General features: G+C 37.5%; 1 protein-coding gene across 1 annotated transcript; it reads right to left on the bottom strand.

The window, feature by feature from the left end:
* Positions 1 to 461: 461 nt before the first annotated feature.
* ripk2 (receptor-interacting serine-threonine kinase 2) lies at positions 462 to 23,394 on the bottom strand. Its single transcript, XM_039661251.2, has 11 exons — positions 22,768 to 23,394; positions 17,110 to 17,263; positions 16,808 to 16,963; positions 15,850 to 16,007; positions 13,858 to 13,907; positions 11,138 to 11,299; positions 9,835 to 9,920; positions 9,552 to 9,644; positions 7,357 to 7,462; positions 5,943 to 6,167; positions 462 to 3,924 (listed from the first exon to the last, which is right to left on the bottom strand). Exons 1-11 carry the CDS (start codon positions 22,956 to 22,958, stop codon positions 3,554 to 3,556), a joined length of 1,752 nt encoding a protein of 583 aa, XP_039517185.2. The 5' UTR covers positions 22,959 to 23,394; the 3' UTR covers positions 462 to 3,553.
* Positions 23,395 to 24,117: the final 723 nt, after the last annotated feature.

Raw genomic sequence — 24,117 nt, 5'->3', positions numbered from 1 at the left:
TATAATATGATGATCTCTTAGATGTCAAAAGCTCAAGGAAAATTTGATTTCTCAGTTCATCACCCCTTTCATCTTTATACTGTTTTCTAGGTTGGTATGGTGGTAGGTACACAGTTTTTTATGATATCTGGGGTTATATATTCACAAAGTAGAAAATAAATTGTGAACCTGTGAAATTTAGGAGCCTACCAACTCTTCCAAAATGACTGAGATTCACTCCTTATTCTAGGACTCTTACATAGTATATTGTTTAAGAGTTCATGGAGCATTTCAAAGCTAAAAGTAAATCCTAAACCAATGGCTTAGTAATCATCCTGAGAACTCCTAAAGCCAATAAAGTGGGAGTATTACCTTTCATCCAGTGTGTACTGTGTAATATAGCGGTCTGTAGTCCCAGCTATTGTGTTCACACAGTTCTGGCATAGAGGGGTTTCAGAAACACAAACAAGAAAACCCAAACATTCAGGAAATTTAACATTTTTTTTTAATAACACTTTCAAATTTCCCATTTTTATGGAAGTTCCTCATATAGTACTAGAGCACAGATGTATGCTACATGTACACTGCTACATACACCTATACATTGTCATTCTATATTTGATGACAAGACATTTAGGTTAAGTGTCTCCGAGGCAAAAACGAACATTGAGATATCAGTAATATTCATTTCAAATAAATCCCTAGCCTGTGTGGTTTAAATAACAACTGTAACTGTAACATGAATGAAATTGCAACATTTTCTATATCCAAAACAGGCCATTAGGCAATACAGTATTTGGCTGATATATTGCTAAGATGTGTGCTGAAGTGTATTAAGCATAATCTAAAGATGCATTCAGCCTCATAGCATCACTGGATTGGCACAGCACTTAGAAGAAAGTCATATTTTCAAAACTATATAAAAAGAAAACAACAACCCATTACAAACGACGTAAAACATCACTAAAGATTAGTGATGACTGTAATAAATAATATACAAACCAATAGCAGGACATACATACTCTTCATATAGTAAATGGTCCCAAACCCTGGATTTATCCACATAAAAATCAAACGATAACTAAAAAACTGATTCTTGCATTGAAAAGGAGTCAATAACATCAAACACCAACTTCTCAAGACTGGTTTCACACACATTTCTAATTAGTCCTTATCCGACACCCACCGAAATCAAAACTAGTTTGATTTAGAGAAGGAAACATGAAAAAAACAACCAATTTCAGGACATTCCAGGGACAAGCGATGTAATCAATCTAGTGAAAACACATCACCTCTGCGACGACAAGGCCTCCAAACCAATGTATATTTGCACAGTGGGGAAGTTACAGCGTGGACACATCCAAAACCCAACAACGAAGGGATTCAAAGACTTAAAACAAAACTAAAAAAAAAGAGAGAACAGTGGAATAGCAAAACATTTATAAAATGCTTCATGTTTCATCAAGCTCATGAGTCACACACAAAAAAAAGTCAATGATCAAAGCATTACCACAAATTTGATTCAGTATTAAGTATTTCTCTGTGTTCTGCTTGAAGAGCCCATATTTACAGTGCTAACTCTTGGCATTCCCTTTGGTTTAGTTTCTAAACAATTTATTACACTGCATCTGAAGCATATTCATTTTGGAAATCAAATTTTCAAAAGAAACTGCTGATCTAAACTGGCAATGTTTGTATAAACAGTCACTTGATATTTGTTTCTTGAAAAAGCATCTTGCCAGTAGCTTTTCTCCAAAAATCTATCCAGCTGTGATGTAAGCATCAGTATATTTAACACAGTTACTTCATAAGCCCGTTTTATCTACTGAAAAAGCTGTAAAAGGCCCTATGTCTGCTGCTGCTACATCTGGTGTCAAGGGTAACCACAGCAAACTAGGCTACATACTGTAGATGGCACAATATTTACTGAGAAGTAACTAATCCAAGACGCATATGGTTCGATATGCAACTATTGACTGTTTAATATACGGTAGAGTTAATGTTCTTGACTCGCATGCCATTTGAGAAGAAGGAAAACGTAACGGAGAAGACGTTGACTTCGTCAAGTTTGTATGAACTCTATTATAGACTCTACCGTATCGCCTTATTCTGCCAGGGTTGCTTTGTCTTCATTGTATGTGCGGTCTAATATTGCTTGTGAACAGGATGCTACAGGACTCACTATAGAAAAGTAAAGGCAATAAAAGAACAACACCTGATTGGATTAATAAAATAAAAAAAAGAGTCTGGTAAGGGTCTGTTATTGGCATTTTGGCAAAAAATAAATAAAAAATCTACAATGTTTTTAAAAAACCACAAAATCTTGTTGGCACCCTGTATTATTTCAAAAGGCATAGTTCAGTCCAAAGTGAAAATTCGGTTATCTATTACTCACCTCATTTAGTTCCAAACCGGTGTGACTTTTCTTCTTCTAAAAGAAGATATATTAAAGAATCTCTGTTTTTTTGTCCATACAATGAATTTCAATGGGGTTCAATGTGGTTTTGACCCATTTGACATTACTCAAAAAAGAAAGTCAGTCATACCTCTTTGGAATGACATGAGATTTTAGTTTTGAAAAAACAGATCTTTAATTTCTGGGTAAACTATCCCTTTAAGGCCAAACCATTAAACCATTGGTGTGCGAATTGATTTTACTTTGTGTAGACTTCACATTTAATGCGATGAAAATAAAAAAAGCCATGATCAAACTCAACTTAATCTGAAGAAAAAAGTTGTTTTTTGGCAAGGTCATGTCGAATTCTTAAGACTCATTTATTTTTTACAATCTATAACCCATTGAACACACAGCAGCCTCAACCCTGTGATATTGCACCAACCCTGACTAAAGTCTAGATCTGCAAAACATCCACCACATGGCAGACTAACAAAGGCTGACAAAGCATTAAACACATAGTGAAACAGCCATCAGACCTGACTTTAAGAGCCACCATGGGAAGAACAAGCACTGGTTTACCAAACGGAAGACCGAAACTGCTGATTCACGTTTTTTTTTGATCAAGTCCGGACGTGTAACTGTGCAGTAATGTGGACGAAACATCACATAACAGGAGGGTGCGTCTTTCTCTACAACTTCATTCAGTCTTCTATTTTACTCAATTTGCTGGCGTGGAAGGTGCAAATGACAACATAGGATCGATTGCTTGGATGTTTCTCTGCTTTCTCTTTTGATGTTTGGGAAAAAAGTTTAAATGTGACATTTTGAAACCACTGTACTGCGTAGGTTCAAGTCTCTTTCATCAATAACTTATAGGCATTGAGTCAGTGAATCAATAACCACTATGTAAAAAGTCAATATGAGCCAAATAATTATTTGACCAATCGATCAAGTCGGTCTTGTTTGACGCGTGTAAAACGACTGTTCAAGCTGATACCAAACAAAGTGCGTCATAGGTACCAACACCTTAACCAGCGAGGCAAAAGCACTTGTCCAGGCACACAAAGTATCGGCCAAGCAGCACAAAAAAATGCAAGAGCGTGTGAACAGGAACCATCCTTAACTGTAAGGAGGACTCACAGAGCTCCGGTTCAAGACCAGTGATCGGGGAGCCGTTCAGAAGTTTTGTGTGTTGAAGGAGTTTGTGGTGTAGGTGGCGGTATACGGTGGAGGAGGAGGACTGGTGGTGCTGAGTTCAGGGAAGGGCTTCAGGCCCATCTGTTTATTGTCCTGGAGCTTCTTCACCACCACACGGCAGAACTCCTCACTGTGCCGCTCGCACGTGTCCAGAAGCTTCCGCACTTTGGCCGTACGTGTGGCTTGGTTCACGACCAGTTCGTAGTCCTCGCGCATCAGCAGCTCACGAGACAACAGAGCGTCTAAACTCTGATTGAGACACGCCTCCGTCATCTGCCGCACAACCTCCTCCCGTCGAGCAGCGATCCAGCGAGCCGCCGGTCCTTGAAAGTCCAATGCTATGGCAAAATCTGCAAAGACAAGTCAGGAGGCGGACATTAAGTTCTGAATCAAGGGATGTCAAAAGTACTGGTACTCTGCACTAGGGCTGGGCGATAAGTACAAAATATTCTTTCAGTAATCGCCTTTAAAAATGTTGCAATATCTGATATATCAGGGATTGAAAGTGAAGTGGTTTGTTCTGAGTAAACAACAATAAGCTATTTTTCATTTCGGCTCCAGATGTCTCATTTCAAAACGTTACTGGGGAGAACGAAACGAAATAACACTTCTGCTTGCTTTTAGGGACGGCGAAAACTAAAAATCTTCTTGACCGACCACCGAGCCTCATTAGCCAGTTGAAACCGGTTAACCGATTGGTTTAAAATATGCTACGCTATTTGAAATAAGAGCCATTTTGAGCTGCGCCTGCAATTTTACAACCATGTTGCATCTCTCTGCCGTTCTGCCTCCCACTCACACACAAACACACTGCCCCGGCACCGCCCTTCCACTCATGACATTTTTTTTTTAATCCCCATACAGCGCGAAACATGAGTCCCGCAAACGCGGCGCCAAGTAATCAGAGGACAAATGGCTCCTTTTTAGTTTTTGAAATAGTTTGGGTACAAGGTGATCGCGTTGAAAATAAAGGCGTTAGTCTAGCGATACAAGCTCATTTGAAACATTGTCGTGGCTCATTTAAAGGGTTAGTTCACCCAAAAATCAAAATTAAGTCATTAATTACTACAGTGGCTCAACTATAAGTTTATCAAGCGACGAGAATACTTTTTGTGCGAAAAAAAACAAACAAAAATAACGAGTTTATTCGACTATTCCTTTTCTTCCTTGTTGGCCTGAAACGAGACTTCCTTAGATTTCCACGACGCATGCGCGAGAATTGCGATCTCCTTTAGCTACTTCAGTTCAATTCTCGCGCATGCGTCGTGGAAATCTAAGGAAGTCTCGTTTCAGGCCAACAAGGAAGAAAAGGAATAGTCGAATAAAGTCGTTATTTTTGTTTGTTTTTTTTCGCACAAAAAGTATTCTCGTCGCTTGATAAACTTATAGTTGAGCCACTGTAGTCACATGGAATATTTAAACATTTTCTTCATTGACTTTCTGGGCCGTCAAGAGGCAGTCCCTTAGGAGCCAATGTGGTAGTGATCCACCTCTCAAATTTAATCAAAAATATCTTCATTTGTGTTCCAAAGACGAACGAATGTCTTGCGGGGTTGGTACAGCATGGGGGTGAGTAATTAATGACTTAATTTTCATTTTTGGGTGAACTAACCCTTTAAGGAAATGACAGCTCTGAAGAGACACCGCTTTGAGGTAACGTTAACGTTAGTGCTAACATCATCACCTTATCTGTTACCACTGAAATGTAGATGTAATATATTTCCAAATTTAAGCCCAGCAACTTACATCTGTGACATTCTTTTAGGTGAAATGGTCCCACACACTATTTTATTTGCACGCTTCGTCCTGTCGTCTGCCCTGGCTCTAACCTCGAGTGTTTTAGCCTGAAGCCTTTACTTTTCCCAAATCTTGTTAGCGTGCAAACCCAAACGCTGTGACCTCACGCCAAATGTTTTTATTTTTATTTTTTTACAGACTACCGACAACTTCGATCGGTTAACGTTGATACGGTCAACCATCGTTCAAACAGTCATCGGTTAACATACCTAATTACTTTATTTGGAAAAAGAAGAAATTAAAAAATTTTTTTGGTGAACTAACCCTGACTGACTAACCGTGTCATATCACCTCGGAAGCAAGTTGAACTACACTCTCAGAAAAAAAGGGTACAAGAGTTCTCACTGGAACAGTAGTACCCTTTAAAAAGGTTGTGATATGTACTATTTAGATACTATGTACACTTCAGTACCAATGCGTACCTTTAAGGTACTAATATGAACTCTTTAGGTAAAAAGGTGTAACTTTTGGGGTGACCGCTTTTATACATTGTCAGAGAGTGCAGCAACTTTAAAAAAGAAACTGCAGATGCCTTGGACCTGTTTAGGGTGTGGCTAACAGGTGTAGATACCTTGTGGGTATGTCTGCAGAGTGAGGGGTTGAATGACAAGAGCCAGATCACTTTCACTTTGAGGCGCATGTGGTTTGAAAGGTATGTTGAGGTCGGACACTGGCGGTGCCGTCGGGTTTTCAGCACCGAGGTTGTTTCGAGAGCAGTGGTCCATAAGAGGTTTTGGAGGATCAAGTGGAAGGGACATTAACGATGACTGCGGACCAGCTTGAGCACTTGACACACCTGATGATGATATAAAACAGCTACAATAAACAAACCAATAAAAAAAAAAAATACAAAAAGCAGAATATTAAGAGCATCAACCCCAATGTTTTGTCATCATTTACTCATCAGATTTTTTTACACTGTGCTTAACCCAGGGTTGTCATTCTAAACAACACTTATAATTAAGAAGCAGGGTTAGCACTTTTATCCGGGACTATAGCACCACTTTTGCATTGCTTCTTCATTCTTAACTTTATAGTCCGAAAAATCTATTCAGGAGAAAATTTCTTATAATAGTATAAGGATGTGCAACGCTATGTAAACAGGTCGCATTGCTGCATTTTTCCAATCAATGACATTGACGAAGCAAACAAGCAAATAATAATGTTAACCAAGGATTTAGGAATATAGGGAAATTAGAGCTTTTAGGGTATTAGTTCACCCAAAAATTAAAATTCTGTCATTAATTACACACCCTCATGTCGTTTCAAACCCATAAAACTTTCGTTTATCTTCAGAACACAAATGAAGATCTTTTTAATGAAATCTCAGAGCTTTTGGTCTCTCCAATGACAGCTATGCAACTACCACTTTGACACTTCAAATACTTTATAAAGAAGTACTGAAAATACTAATCCAATACTAATCAAATCCATATGAATTGATGGGTTCAATTCAATCTGTTCATATATAAAGTGATTGAGTCTCTTCAGAAACTTTGGACTAAACTGCTAAAGTTGATCTCGTTATGAACTTTTTGAAGAGTCAAACTTTCAGTTGTGTAGCTGTCAACAGAGGGACAGAAATCTCTCAGATTTCATCAAAAAGATCTTTATTTGTGCTCCGAAGACGAATGAAAGTTTGAACTGAAGGTTTGGAACGACATGATGGTGAGTAATTAGTGACAGAATTAAAACTATGCTTTTAAGAATAGTCAGGAATAATTGTTAACCCAGGTTGAGTACGATTAATTTGAAACGTGAAGCAAGATAACCCAGGATTCCCTTAACCGTAGTTTAAAATGATCCAGGGTTAACCATTTTAAGTGTGAAAAGCCCTATTGTGAGTTTCTCATTAAGCAATTCCAGCAATTTTGTATCCCATGGAAGAAATTAAGTCATCCAAGTGGGGAACAGCATGAAGGTGAGAAAATGACGGCAGACTATCACTTCTAAAATTATCCCTTTTAAGAAGAAATGAGTCCTGCCTTGAGAGGGATTTGATATGGTAAGGAAGCCTGGATGTGACATTTCTGCTTCCTGGGAAGAGCAAGAGCAAGAGCCGGATCCTGATCCAGATGTGGAACTGTTGTCCTGTCAAATAACATGAAGAAAATTAAGAAAATCTTTAGACTGTTCTCATCTTTGTTTAAATTCTGAATCAACAACATAGTATATTATATATATATATATAAACACACAGAACAAAATTCTGAATGCAACACTTTTCTTTTTGCCCCATGGTGGCAGTGAGGTTATGGTATGGGCAGGCATTTGTTATAGACAATAAAGAAAGGTGCATTTTATTGTAGGCGCATCACGAGTAGCATAATGTATGAGACGCTGGCGTGACAACATTGCCCAACATCAAATAGCAAATGTAATGTAAGCGGAAACGAAACTGAGCTACTCGGAGTCATTGTTGTGTGGTTGATGGACCGTTTATCAGTTTGGACCAATGCAGCGCGAGCCGATCTTCATCATCAGCACTGTTAGTACACAGCCAAATCCAGTAAAGAAAGCATTTGAATTTGCCACTGAAGTAATTACATCGCTGAGAGATCTAGTGAGAAACATTCACATTTCTCTGTTATTAACGGATCAAACAGCGCGAGGAGAAACATTGTGCCATGAATGAACTAGCCAGTGTCCACAGATCAGCAACATTCACCATGGATTTACTGCAGTAACACTACTAACTGTAATCATGGAAGTTTGGCAGGAATAGTAGGCTATAATGCTTTCAAGTAACATCACGTCGGTTTTATTTTGACATTATGAATACAATTGCTGCCCTCAAATGTTAATCTGAACTAAAATAAACCCATTTCTAACTACTACAATATTACACTTAATTTTGTCCAAGGAGCGGTTTTGTTCAGGGCCTGAAATTAACACCCGACCACCTGCCAAATGCGGGTGAATTTTTCTATTGGCGGGTAACACTGTCAATCTACCTGCCACATTGGCAGGTAGCCAATGAGAATTGAGTGATTCATTAGGATTTTTACATTTCAACTAAGTTCGCCATTGCGTTTGACTTTAGCTAAAATGTGGCGGCACATTACTGGGGTAAAGAGGCCAGCTGAAACAAACAACCAACAAAAAGATGAGGATGAGAAAAAGAAAAGTAAAAGAAGACATTTTAATACAAAGTGGACAATTGGCGGCAATAGCAAGGTTCGTGAGCGGCTGATTTATGACAGCGATTGTTTCGGAACGTTCATGCGATCAGAAGAAGACGAGGCCCTTTTCTGACTACGTTTGGATGTGCGAGTATTAAACTGTTGGTGAGATGGGATGAGATAATGTAACGCTGACATAGCCTACAGTACAACGACAGTTGCACAGATGTGTGTGCGTGTGCAACTGTGCATGTTGGGAGTTGGGAACCAGTGAGAAAGTATCCGGTAACTTTACCAGTAATAACAATATTAATTTAGTTCATAGTTAACGGTTCCTGAACGCTGTAACTAAAAGCTGTCAGGATCTGTCTACGTGACTAAATCAGCCATCAACACAGCCGCGTGTGATTTGTTTACATACGAGCTGCGGTAGGTCTATCTGTTGAGTATATACGATATAGCCTATAGGCCTATATGTTGTGTGAGTATCAAAATCAATGAATAAAAAGATTTTTTTTAAATGTATGTTCTTAGAGTTATTATTATTACTTGACAGCACTTAAATGTGTATTCTTACAAGTGAAAGAACAATATTGTGAAATTCCCATTTTTTTTCACCATTATATAAAGGTGAAAAAAAAATAAAACAGGAATTTCACAATATTGTTCTTTTTACCAGCCATTTTTTGGCTGAGGCAAAAAAAAAAGAAAGAAAAAAAAAAGTGGCTGGTAAAAAGTCTCTGTGGCAGGTGAATTTTTAAATCCACCTGCCACAGTGGCCGGTGGCCGAAAAAGTTAATTTCAGGCCCTGGTTTTGTTTTATATTTCTCCAAAGAAAAGTCAAGTATAGCAAAAAAAAAAAAAAAATACTTTGTTAGTTTTAATAAAAATATAAGTACAAAAAAATTAAAATCAAGGAAATTTCTCTGGCATTTATTTCTTTTTGCTGTATCGAAAACTGAATTTTGTAAACCGTCACCCCCCTAATATATATATATATATATATATATATATATATATATATATATATATATATATATATATATATATAAACTTACTGGCCAAGGGACGTTTTGCTCCTTTACACTCTTTTCCTCAATTCTTTTCCCATTTGTTTGAGTTGATGAGCAACCGCTTGATGGCCTCATATACTGATGGGAGGAAGGAAAGAAATTGCAATAAAATCAATAGTTTTTGACCTCACAACCTGAAGATACAATCAAACTAATTCCACTTAGTAAATCCAGACTAATACAGGCATGAATAATAAAAAAAAAAAATTATAGTCCTCCTTACATAATACATCCATGTATGGTCAGTCTAAACCCCTTAAAGACTCACCTTTGTTCGTTTGACTTCCAGCACCGCTTCCAAGACATCAATCTCATCGAATCTTCTCAACATGGGCTCCAGTTCAATAAGACAACCTGTAAGATACAGACAAAGCAGCTATTAAGCTACAGTTAATAAACAAAACTGAATGAGTCTTGCGGAAGAACATTGAATCTGGAGTTGTTACAGCTATATTTAGTTCTCTCAGTTCATTGTGTTTTAGTGTGGTTTGCCCTGTGCCTGTGGTTTGTTAATTAGCTCTACACTTGTTGTTTTCCGTTGATTGCTCCTTTGTGTATTTGAGCCATTAGTTCAGTCTGTTCCATGTTCGGTATGGTTTATGAGAATGTGATATCGCTATATCAATCTCCTATTTTTTTTCTCTTTGTTTAATAAAGAAGTATTTTTGATTCATTTTTTGTTTGTTTGCGTCTAATGCTACAGTGACGCATTGCTGCCACATACATATTATTTTTTCCCCTCAATTATGTCGTAATAACGAGATCGTATGCCGTTAAAACGACATAATATAATGCTAATGCGCACAGAATTTGGTACAAATAAAACAGATTTTGAGGAAACGCATTTCATAGGGTCCTAAAAATGTCATTTTTGTTCAACTTTTAATAAATTGTTCAATTGTATATAAGTTTTATGATTTCATTTAATTAGACATGCTTTTTGTTTACTAAAAGAGTAAAAAAAAAAATTAATTTGGGAAAAAGTAGTGATCTACACGTTTAAAAGTTTGTAAAACCACTTTCACCCAAAACATATTGAACTCTAACGAACTCAGGTCAGCGTCAAAAGCTCTTACTCAACATTGCCTAGAGTTTACCAGGACGTAAAATGTCTACTCTTATTGGGGAATGTTTAGAAATAAAGCATCAATGCCTAAATCTAGATATTAGACCTTCGCATTAGTTGATTTAATAACCATTTTATTAACCCATATCTGGTTAAATAATTCTATTTGGAAAAAATGACATGAAGATGACCCCACAGCTCTCTCTCTGTCTGTCACAGTCAATTCCTCAGTCCCCTGATTTGTAGCAGTGTATGCAAAAGAGAATTTGTCAGAAGAAAACTGAACTCTAATGACTCAACATTTTACCTGACTAACTCACAAATTTGATCATGAGCTGACAAAATTGCCAGTAAAGAGTAAAGACCAATGACACAATTGTGGTTAGATGTTTAACTATGTTACAAACCACAAGAACAGGTCACCCAACTGGTTCGTGACAGGATGAGTCAAACAGGGATTGTGAAAAGCAGAGGAAAGGTCAAAGGTTGATAGGCTGACACTCACTGAGAAAGGAGGGGCGTTCGTCTGGGTTGGCGGTCCAGCCGCAGGTCATGAGGTTAATGAGGGTCTCTCGACTGGGAATGTCCGCAGGCAGACTGTCCAGGCCTGTGTCGGGCCGGGATCCTCGGAGGACGCTGAACATGATTTGCATGGGATTGGTGGCGTCTGCACACAGAGTGAACAAAAAGACAATGTCAGAATGTTGAATATTGTCTGGATAGATGACTGCTGCAGTTTATGAAATGGAGAAGGAAGTGATCATGAGGGGAACTCTCGATTTTGCATCAAAAACATGACAGCATAACCTGCTTAGTACGGAGTACAGCTGCACAATGAATCTGAATTTGAAACTATTAAACACTGTCCGTGCCTGAGTCAGTCGCTGTTTGGATTTGAATAGGCAAGTGCTTAAGAGTCTATATGATTGAATCTTGACATTGTGATCCTGCAATAGGGCAATATTCCTACATGGTTGTTTAAGAAATTAAAAGCTACACACTCCAATTAGGGTTAGAAGAATTGTTGCCAGACACGTAACATTCACACAGCACGAGTTCTCTAAGAATGGAGTAGTACTGAAAAGTTCACGGGTGTGAGTTTGGTTATAGAATGAGGTTGTCACTCCCATAAACAACTGAATAATGGGTGAACCTAACCATATTAAAGACTCAAATACAGAACTGACTGCTGTGTGAACATGGCCTTACAACAGATCACAGAAATGTCTATTTTATCCATGAATTCAATGGCAAATCAGGAGTTTAAATTAGTCTATAATAAGGCCATTAGCAATGACAGTTATTAGTCTGACAGGTTAAGCAGTCTGATTGACATATTCATTAGTAGAGGCAGTCCAGAGAGTCGTTTAAAGGAGAACTGCGGCACAAAATGAACCTTTGGTCTAATAAAACATCGATATCTAGTCAACCGTTCTCTGAGATTTGCTTTCATGATAATCGAATGTAAAGAGTTTCATAAAAACTGTTTAGCGTATAATGCTAGTACTGGGGGCATGGGGGCATTTACTGAATAAAAAGAAATCGCTAGTTTATACCACTAACAAGGCTCAAAATAGCCCCACACTAACACAATAACATAATGAGGCTCCATACATGCAAAACGAAACATTGAGAACTTTGTAAGTGTACAGACCATTTAATAAGAAGATATTTTATAAAGACAGTTCACTTCGTGTATACAGGCGGCGCCATCTTTAGAAAACAGTCTCAACTAGTCAAACCACGAACGACGTGCTGAGTGATCTGAACTGTATGAAGTTCAGCGAACTTCTGAACGGCTTTCGGGGTTCGACTTAGACACTATTTTCTAAGATGGCTCCTTTCTGTATAAACGAAGTGAACTGTCTTTATAAAGTATCTTCTTATTAAACGGTCTGTACACTTACAAATGCTTCGTTTTGCATGTATGGACCCTCATTATGTTACTGTGCTAGTGTGGGGCTATTTTGAGCCTTGTTAGTGGTATAAACTAGCGATTTCTTAATCCAGAGTTCTCCATTAAGTGTGGCATAATACAGCCTTTTCAAATGATCGAATAAAACCATATGTAGACACATGGTGCTATTTATTATGTCCTTTTATTACATTTAATTAGGGTGGTTATTGCAGTCTCGACTCGAGTGCTGCAGTTCTAATTCGTTTGTTGTTCCACTCTAATTGAGATTAGCATTCATGGTATATTAGTGTATAAATATATATCAGTATTCACATTCAGAGCTGTTTCCCCATGTTGCCTTGCCGCATCATGATTTTATTCACGCTGCTAGGCAGTCTGGACACCATGAACCAAATTTTCCCCTGAAATAGGGAACCAATCACAGAACAGGGAGGGAAGCACAGGCGTATTTGACAGATCTACAGGCGCATTTGATAGACATTCGTAGCACCCAATAATACGGCTCTGGGCATTCGTAAATATAATTTGTGGAATATAATTTTTATTTTATTTTTTGGTTAACACACACATCACTAAAATAGCGTGCTTTACCAGCTACAGAGAAACTGGCAACCAGACAACAGAAAAGTGATCGATCTTCACGCATTCTACCAGCACGGTTAGACTGCCGTACCAAGAATTACGGGGCGAGAACGGGTAGGAACCGTGCCGTACCAGTGGAAACATAACTGGAACTCTTCTTAGATCCTTTTGGACATACATTGGAAAAGTGGCTTATGTTTTGTTGTCTTTAACACACAAAGAAAATAAACTACTCTTAAAATCAGATTCAGCTCAAAATAACGTCACGTCAAACTCAAATATTATTTGCATTAATGAACAAATCAAAAATTAGCCAACAGCTCCAGGCTGATGTTTTAATAAATTATTAATATTAAATGTGACTGTTAATGAAACACATGAACTTTTTCATGTGACTGTTGATAAAAATATCATAGGATCAAGTTTCCAGTGTGCTTTACCAAGAAACAGACGGGTGTTTCTTAATAAAGCACTCCTTGTTATGATGAACTTCTTGACTCCTTGTTAACCCAAGAACCGCTAAAACCAATTCAATTGGTTTCAGAATTGTGAATGGTTTTGAAAATGTTTAAAACTAGATTAATTTAAAGATCTGATCCAAAAGAATGATCCCTTTATTATTTGACAACATTATTATTGGCGATGTTTAAAAAAAAAAAATGAGTCTAACAAAACCTGTCATGGACTTCACTGGTCCACTTCTCTCTCACTCAGCGTACCCCTACCTTCAAATGGTATCCGCCTCGAAAGCACTTCCCACATGATGATGGCGTAACTGAAAGAGGAAGCACAGAACAGATGAGTGAATGGTTTCACTGTTGCCATGTACTCTCTAAACCACATCTGGCAATCCCCTTTGGAGATAAAACCTGTCCAATCAGCCCAGGGATTTCAACATATGCCCTATGACTAATCACAAAACCTGAGGTCTGTTGGCAGGATGACATTTAGCTCCTAAATCACTTCCTTTTTTTGACCAGCACAGTAGATAAATAAAATAAAGGCCTCTTTGACAAGTAGTTTTGGTGAACTATGATGAGTGAATCCAGAAACTGGTTTATGATTAATTTCCAAGTTTCCCCTTATCTTTATTTGTTTTGGAAAACTGGTGAAATTCTATAATAATCCACCTAAAATGTCCAATATCCTACACTGACTGCTACATTCCTCTCTCCCACTCAATATCTGATGCATTTCTGATGGCCAATAGATTTTCTTCTTTTTTTTTTTCATTCATTTGTGGCTTGGATTATTTTATTTATTTTTTTAGCCAATAAAATATTTAGAGATTACTAGAAAAAGCGTCATGAAGGTTCAAGGTCCAAAAGACACTTTCAGATATAAACGAAAAAGATATAAAAGAAATAAACCTTTCCTTAGAATTGGACCTTATACCTCACATTTTCTAGTTTATATCTCACAATTCTGACCAAAGACAGTCTCAAAAAAACAAAAAAAAAACACTGGTGTTTCTGACGCCAATCAGGTCAACGTGTGATCATCAACGAGTAGCTCTCTGAGCTGGTGTGAGTGAATGGAGGTGGGGATAATTTGCATATTCATTGAACCGCATATACTAAATGAGTTGCATTCAACATACATACATAAAATTTTTTTAAGAAAAAAAAAACATTTAAATTTGTTATTTGGTGATCAAAGATGAGTTTTACGGGATACAATTATTGACTACAGGGGACTCTGCCTAATGACAAATTATTAACTACAGGGGGATTTATGTAATAATTTGTTAGACAGAACTGTTAAACAGAGGCCGTAAACGAATGAAGACGCTGTGCGCTCAATGCTGGTGTTCTCAGTCGTCAAAATAAAAACCCTGCGTCCAAACGAACAGATAAACTTATAATAAGCCAATATTGATATTTAAAATACTGGCCGATACACTTAGGGTGGTGATGGCGCTGTGGATAAGACACATGTCTTGGGTGTGAGAGACCAGGGTTCGAATCCCTGAGCAAGACACTTAACCCCTAGTTGCTCCAGAGGCGTGCAACCTCTGACAATTGTAAGTCGCTTTGGATAAAAGCGTCAGCCAAATGAATAAATGTAAATGTAATTCTGCAAGTGTAGCAGGGCAAAAATATAGTGTTGTGGAAACACCTCATCCGTGTGCAGTGTGAGTGCTCTAACATGGGCAATCAAAAAAATATATGGCCTGCATACGTACTGCAAATGGATCATATTTGAAATAGGTGTAATACAAGGCAGTGATTGGACAAAAGCTCATATCTTATACGCATATACTCATGATGTTGGTACAACTTTTCTGTTAAAGCAGAAAAAAAGAACACCTCCCCCTTAATAATAAACAATGAGTGCATTGTTTTCAGTACATATCCGTTAGGTGATAACAAAAATAAGTGTCTCAAAAAATGTTTTTTAGGGTTTCAAGACACTTTCAGATGTCTTATTGACTTTTCCAGGCCTGAAAATCATTTTTTTTTTTTCCCTGACATTTCCAGGCTCACCACAGAGACTGAGAGTGAGACTAATCTGACAGGAATTTTGCTGAGTCAGCAACAGACTGGTGTCATGGTGCACTAAGAAAAGCTGAACGTCTCAAAGGGCTGCCCCAAAAATAAGAGAACTGAGAAAGCAGTAGTTTAAAAATCCTGTAGTAGAAATCATTTGAAACTCAGGGAGGAAGTTCACTCAATCCAGGCAAAACTGGAAGCTTTAAAGAATCTACAAAAACTGACCTGTACATGTCATATTTGACATCGGTTCTGCGGTTCTTGGAAGGTTCGTACTCCTCAGGTGGCATATAGATGACCGTGCCTCCCATTTCGGCAGGTTTGGAGCCGGACCCTTTAGTGATTGAGAGCTGACGCCATTTAGACAAGCCAAAATCTGCTATCTATCCATAAACACATACATACAAGACACACCTCAGATTAGAAAGTTCACTGTGATGTTACAACAAAATATATTCTAAATTTATACTGACTAATGTTTGACTCAAATGAACTGATATGGGTTTTTCAATATCGAAAGACCAGGGTAGGAGTTGTGTCAGTCAAGCTCCAAAATTACAACAACAAAAAGCACCATTGCACTGCATTCATCTTGGTTTCAAACATACTGGCATTTCTTTTCCATTTACAACGAAAAGAAACTAGGACTTTTAGCAGCTAGCTTTGAATAATGACTAATATTTTTTGAATGAAAAGCTATTATATGAAGTCTTAGAAGTCTTAAAATACTACACCAAACATAAGAGCACTCTCATGATACTTTTATGGTGTTTTGGTGTAATTTTTGCCGTGTCAGCATCAAGTAAAAGAGTGATCAGCACATTATTCAAAATATTTCCTGCCATGTTCCATTGAAGAAAGTCACACAAGTTTGCAATTATATGAAAGTAAATTATGACAAAATGGTTGTACAACACTTTAAATTAGTAAGTTACAGATTTAGATTTAAAAAAGTTACAGATTCACCAAAGCACAATTATGGAATTAAGGCATTTGTTTAAAATCTACAAAAAAAAAAAAACATGTTAATAGGTTATAGCTGATTTACAAGGTATAATAAGTATTCACGTATCACGTTCAAAAGGGTAAATAGTAAGTTTTGGAAAAAAGCTGGACAAAAATGTACACATGGATCTGAACGCACACACAGAAAAAAAAAATCAAATTGTCTAAACACACAAACCTTAGCATGGTACTCCCCATCCATCAGGATGTTCTGAGTTTTGAGATCATGGTGTAGAAGGGGTGGTGTCATATTGTGGAGGAAGTTGACTCCTAGAGCGATCTCATAAAGAAAACGTAACCTCAATGGCCAGGCCACCATTGGGTACATATCTTTCTGTAACGCAAAAAGAAAACAGAAAGGAACATTGAGCGCCAAAAAGGGGAAAGTGAAACTGTGCATTACTCAAACGCATTACGCTAATACGACAAGACTAAACAGAAAGCGTGTCATGTAAAGGAATGCTGTTTGTACAGTTGTACCTCATGTAGGATCTCATCCAGTGAACCGTTGGTCATGTACTCAGTCACAATGCAGAAGAACTCAGGCTCGTTACACACCCCAAAGATCTGGATGATGTAGTTAAATCGAGCTTTGTGAAGCACCTCAGCTTCCTTCAATAAACAATTCCTTTCCCTGGGAAAAAACAAAAACCTTAATGATTATACAAGGGCTGGAAGGGTTTCTCAACCACCATATAATATTATGCGTTTCGAAAGAGTGTCAAGGTTTCCACAACTTTTAACCATTATTCATGATTTGTTCTTTGTATAACGTTCATTGTTCCGAGGATTATTCAATGAAAACCTTGACAACCTTGTCTTTTTTTGGTACAGGTCCAACTTATATTTTAGCTTAAATCCAGGCGATACTGATAAGCTTATAATTATTTTCATATTATGGATGAATGATATTAAAATTCTGTTCCGAGTTGGTCTAAACAAATGAAAAATAAAACATTAAAAACTAAAATCAATCATTAAAAAACTACAAGTAAGTTGAGGCATTCCAACATTATAATATGCAAAAACAAAAATTATATTACGCCTGGAATCTGCTAAAGATTACAATGTTGTGTTCGGGTCATTTTGACAGGGAGAGGATTTTCACAAAAATGTTAAATGTTATCGAATTGGACTGAAAACTACTCCCCAAATACAGTGGGGAGAAGAAGTATTTGATATACTGACGATTTTGCAGGTTTTCCCACTTACAAAGCAAGTCTATAATTTTTATCATAAGTACTCTTCAACGGTGAGTGACGGAACCTAAAACAGAAAATCACATTGTATGATTTTTTTCAAGTAATTCATTTGCATTTTATTGATGACATAAATATTTGATCAGCTACCAACCAGTAAGAATTCCAGCTCTCACAGACCTGTTAGTTTATCTTTAAGGCTTTCTTCACACGGAAACGATCTGAAGAGAAAGCGCAAAGGTGGCGTTGCGTTATCACTTTTTATTCTGTGTTTACGCGAGCGTTATGAGTTGGAAATCTGAGTGCATATGGTGATGCAAAAGTGTGTGAAATTCGATGTAGTATACACTCCAGGCAGCTAGGTGGCGATGTGAGGCACTGCCACACAACACCACCAAGTCCACGTGCCTGCGTAAAACCTTCACTGTCTAGCAGACGTTTGCGTTTTTACTCTTTAGACGGGAATGCGACAGTGGAGCATTTTCAAGACTTCCTCTCTGGAGGGTGGTTTCACTTTTTTCCGTTTTTAATGCTGCGTTCATGTGCTATGGTAATTATGGTAAATACCAAAAGCCGACGTGGAAAATGCACATGAACACCCCCTCATGTGGTATTTACCACTGGGCAACTCGTAGAATATTTTGATGGACGAGTTCCCGAGATGAAATAACCTTTGACCATTTCAAAATGGCGGTGAGCACCGCGAGAGTCGTGAATGTAAAAAAAAAAAAAAATTATATACTATTCATGATCTAGGAAATATACTGCATATTATTTACCTTTTGAGTTTTGATAAATCATGTTCTTGCTGTTGCAGATGACTTAAGCAAGCTAAAATAGTTTTAGCTAAATAATAGGTCTGGATCTCCATCTTTTTACCACATTATGACAACAACTTGAACGCAACACACTGGTAAATACCAGTTCACAAGTAGAAAATATGAAGAGTTCAGATGCAAAAGCCTCTAAATGCCATTTGAAATTTTCTTCTAAAATGACCATTTTTATCAAGCGTGTATATTTAAGTTCAGTAATTTCACTTAAATGACAATTAATAGGTAATCTTCATTGCCATTTAAGTGAAATCACTGAACTTAAATATACAAGCTTGATAAAAATGATCATTTTAGAAGAAAATTTCAAATGGCATTTAGAGGCTTTTGCATCTGAACTCTTCATATCCTATTTTCCATAGCACGTGAAGGCAGCATAAGCCCCAAAAACGCCATCGCCGTGTAAACGAAAGGCACATTTGATACAATATTTTTACGTTTTCACCCGCGAGCGTTCTAGAGAACTTCTAGAAAATGGAAGAAGTTCAAGATGACGGTCAATCTCCCTCGGTCTGGGGCTCCATGCAAGATCTCACCTCGTGGGGCATCAATGATTATGAGGAAGGTGAAGGACCAGAACTACACAGCAGGACCTGGTCAATGACCTGAAGAGAGCTGGGACCACAGTCTCAAAGAAAACCATTAGTAACACACTACGCCGCTAAAGATTAAAATCCTGCAGCCCACGCAAGGTCCACCTTCTCAAGCCAGTGCATGTCCAGGCCCGTCTGAAGTTTGCCAAAGGGAGAAGGTCATGTGGTCTGATGAGAAGAAAAAAAAGCTTTTTGGTCTAAACTCCACTCACTGTGTTTGGAGAAAGAAGGATGAGTACAACCCCAAGAACACCCTCCCAACTGTGAAGCATGGAGGTGGAAACATCATTCCCTGGGGATGCTTTTCTGCAAAGGGGACAGGACAACTGCACCGTATTGAGCGGATGGATGGGGCCATGTATCACGAGATCTTGGCCAACAACCTCCTTCCCTCAAGTAAGAACATTGAACATGGGTCGCGGCTGGGTCTTCCAGCATGACAACGACCCAAAACCGCCCTGGAGTGGCTGTGTGTTTAGTGAGAAACTAAGGAGTGGCTTCGTAAGAAGCATCTCAAGGTCCTGGAGTGGCCTAGCCTGTAGAAAATACCCAATAGAAAATATTTGGAGGGAGCTGAAAGCCGGTATTGACTATCTGGAGAAGATCTGGTGTGTGCAAACCTGGTCAAGAACTACAGGAAACGTATGAACTCTGTAATTGCAAAAGAAAGGTTCCTGTACCAAATATTAAGGTCTGCTTTTCTGATGCATCAAATACAAATGTCATGCAACTAAATGCAAATGAATTACTTAAATATCATACAATGCGATTTTCTGGATTTTTGTTTTAGATTCCGTCACTCACCGTTGAATAGTACCTTTGAATAAAATTTTAAATTACAAACTTCTACATGCTTTGTGAGTGGGAAAACCTGCAAAATCAGCAGTGTCTCAAATACTTGTTCTCACCACCGTGTGTGTGTGTGTGTGTGCGTGTATGTGTGTGTGTGTGTGTGTGTATTTATGTATATATAAAATACTTTTTGGGGGATTTTACACCTTGTTTCACTTGGTGAATGGCATACAAAAACAGCTTATAAATCTCTTGTTATGTGATATTAAAGTCCCTGTGAACCGGAAGTTGCAAACGAATTTTCTCCAGTGTTGTGATGTTTTTCCGAGAGAAACGGAATACTAAATGAGGCAAAATAGTGGGCATGGATTTTTTTCCAACTAGCACCCGATTGGATCTAGAAAAGTTGGTGTAACACTAATTGGAATTATAAAACTATTTTTATTGGCTATTACTGCTACAACCTTAACCGTTATGATAGTAATCTGCGTGTAACCAACTAACCAACAGCCATCACCACAACCATCCTCGCCATCTCTCCTTTCACACACTGTCAATGCTCGCAAACACATACAGGCAGCCTATCTTCTGTCAGTTGGAGGGGCGTGGTTACGGATGTGAAGCAGACACCCAAACCGTCTAACCTACATCATCAGGGAAGGTCCTCCAATGCAGAGGGGAGATTTTAATTAAAGATTACGAAGCTAAAAAAAAAAATTGTGTGGATTGACTTGCATGGATGAATTGTTCACCACAAAATGATCAATTTAGGCAGACAAAGTAAGTATGGTCAATTTTGAATTCATGGGGACTTTAAGCACCAAATATTGGATTCAACCTTTTTGTCAACTTGTCTTCTTTTAATTAGTACAAATTTGTAGAAATGTATTTTCAATTGCATTTTTTTTTAAATCTCAGCAACATTTGGTGAAAATATAGCATATCGAGTGATTAACAAGCCATTTTTAAAAGGCTGGTTTTTAAAACATTTTTTTAAAGCATTTTTGACAAATGCAGCACAATGTTATAGTGTTAAGTTTTTAAAGATGAACTTAAAAAGTTAGTTCTTTCACCAATTACTCACCATGATATACAGTAGATCCAAATCCATAAGACTTTTGTTCATCTTCAATCTTCCGTAAAAGAAATCCATATGAATCAAGCTGTTAAAGCCAAGTGTTCTGAAGAGACATGATCGCTTATATGATGAACATGAAGATATTATTGTGTTAGATGATCAATATTTATAGAAGCCTAAATTAAATCTGTTAATCATATAAAGCGATCGAGTCCCTTCAAAATATAGGATTTAATATAGAAAAATCCATATAGATTACTTTTACGATCTCTTTATTAACATTTTGAAGAGTCAAAGTTGTGGTGGAATTGACTTTGATTTGTGTCTTCAAAAACACCTTCATTAGTGTTTTGAAGTTTAACTAAATGTCGTATGGGTTTGGAATGACATGAGGGTGAGTAAATTATCACTTTTGTGTGAAATATATAATAGTAGAACTAATCTAAACATGCATGCTCATTTCCCTTATTTTTACATTTAATTATCAATATTAATACCAATATTGGCTGACACTGATTAAAAAAAAAACATTAAAAAAACTGTGAAAATTTATTACTTTAACATAACAGTTATGTATTTTAATATAATTAAATGCTGATTTTTCATTAGCCATTATCCAGTCTTCAGTGTCACAGTTCACTGATTTATCAATGTTGGAAACTGTTGTGCTGCTTAATATTTGTTTTGATGTGAAACTTTTTTCAGGATTCATTGAAGAATAAATAGTTCAAAAGAACAGCATTTATTCAAAATAGAAATCTTTTCTAACAATATAAATCTTTATGATTACTTAAAAAAGAAAAAAAAAAATATATATATATATATATATATAAAATTAACACATCCTTGCTAAACAAAAGAATTAAAAAACAGAAAAAAAGTACTGACCCCAAACATTTGAATGGAAGAGTATATTATTACAAAATATTTCTATTTTGAATAAACTCTGTTCTGTTTATTCATCAAAGAATCTAGAAACAAATTTCATAGGTTATAAAATATATATATAAAGCAGCACACCTGTCACCAACATTGATAATACATCAGCATATTAGAAATGATTTCTGAAGGATCAGGCACTGAAGACTAGAGTAATGATGATACTGAAAGTACATCTTCAGAAATAAATTATATTTTAAAGTAAAGACCATTATTTTCAATTGCAATAATATTTCACAGTACTGTATTGTTGATCAAATAAATGAAGGCTTGATGAGCATAAGTGACTTCTTTTAAAAACACTAAAAGTAGTTATAACTTTTGACTAGTAATAAACTAATTTATACACACACACGCACACACAGGGAGAGTTAGGCTACTTTAAGTAACGCTTGTTACATGTATTAATGTTACTCCCCAATCCTGTAAAACACAGTCCTGTAGAACAATGCTGTCTGACAGCATACTCAAGTTACCCCATGTACGTAAATTTTGTTTTATAGTTTAGATCAGTGACCAGATTTGCACAGCATTTCTTTCCTAAACACCTGCAACAACCAGCATTTCTGTTCCTTTAGCAGACCGAAGCTATCATGGCACACATACCAAGCCCCAGCAATCTGATCAGTGCAAAATCAGATTTCGACTTTGTTTCAGGGACAGTGCATTTGAGGTAAATCAGATCACAACACAAGTGTACTCACCTCTCGCCAACTGGAGAATCCAGTTTCAAGCACTTGATGGCCACGGTGGTGCGCCAGTCGCTGTGCAGCGCCCTGAACACCGTCCCGAAGCCCCCTTTACTGATGAAGTGCAGGTCCGTTAGTTTCCGATACGGGATCACCGGTAATGTGCTGGTGAGACTGCAGATGTTGACGCAGCCGGCGTGCTCCATGTTTCAGGATATTGTGAGATGAAACGGGCCCGTTCAGCTTCAACAGAAAGGGGAACCGAGAGCGCGCTGCTACTGCTGAAACCCCTCACAGAGAGAGACAAGAGCGCGCATGTTCTGATAGTCGGCGTACTAGACCACCCAGAGATCGGTGCATCTGCTTGACAAAATTATTATTAGATCCTTGTTAAAATTGTCACTGGATAAGAACATAAGATGGGAAGAAATGAGTCCTAGAGCTCGCGCTTGGAAACACGCCCCCAGTCCGAACAACGCAATTCACAGAACGCCATAAAACAAACTGGAAATTAACCACAAAAATCACTTTATATCAATGGTGTTTGATATTAAACGGTGACGAAACGAGGTAACACTGTGGGTATGCGCTCGTCAAATGTTTCGCAGGTGTGTGAATTATGAGTGGGTCGGACTAAAACCGCGACGGTGTTTTTTTTTTCTGTAACCACCCGTCTAGTCCCGCCCTTGACCTGAATGACAGATCAACTGTCCAATCGCAGACGTCGTATATAACGTTTACAGCCAATCCTGTTGTAGAGGGCGGGAATTCTCGAAATACAGTGGGGAACAAATCAACGCCGATCACACGACTCTGAGACTTCAGCTTCCGGGTGTCAGAGGGTTCGGTTCACATTTAATCGGATTGGATTACTATAAATTATTATTATTTGATTATTTAGATTCATTGATTCATTAGATTCATTCATTCATTCATTAGACCTGAAGTGTGTGCCGTTAAGCAATCCGTTTTTTGTAGATTTTAAAAGGGATAGTTCATCCAAAAATAAAAATGTGTCAACTCCACCTCACCCATGTTCCAAACCTGTATGAATTTCTTTCTTCTGCTGAACACAAAATAATATATTTTGCAGTAAATATACCTCCCTCTATGCCAACATTCTTTTAAAATGTATTATTTTGTTTTCAGCAGAAGAAAGAAAAACTCATACAGGTGGAACAACTTGAGGATGAGGAAATTATGACAAAATGTCCATGTTTGGATGAACTATTCCTTTTTATTTATTGAGTCTTATTTTTTGTACAGCAACACAACTTTTCAGACTGCTGAAACTGTTGTTATCTGGACGTTTGCTGTGACATTTCTGTCTCTTGTAATTGTGTTTTTATAATTCAGAAATCATGA

Source organism: Pimephales promelas, chromosome 5 (assembly GCF_988280905.1).
Source record: "Pimephales promelas chromosome 5, fPimPro1.hap1.1, whole genome shotgun sequence".
NCBI classification, from domain to species: Eukaryota; Metazoa; Chordata; class Actinopteri; order Cypriniformes; family Leuciscidae; genus Pimephales; species Pimephales promelas.
The sequence above is the reverse complement of the archived record's forward strand: the minus strand, read 5'-3'. Positions and strand labels throughout refer to the sequence as shown.

Bases quoted from the DNA above. Each gene is read 5' to 3' on its own strand.
- ripk2 (XM_039661251.2), bottom strand. From the start codon at position 22,958: ATGGAGCACGCCGGCTGCGTCAACATCTGCAGTCTCACCAGCACATTA. The intron at 6,168-7,356 runs GCAGGACTCATT...TATCATCATCAG, and splicing joins CATATCAAATCCCTCTCAAG to GTGTGTCAAGTGCTCAAGCT. The intron at 3,925-5,942 runs GTATCTACACCT...TTGTCTTTGCAG, and splicing joins TCTGCAGACATACCCACAAG to ATTTTGCCATAGCATTGGAC.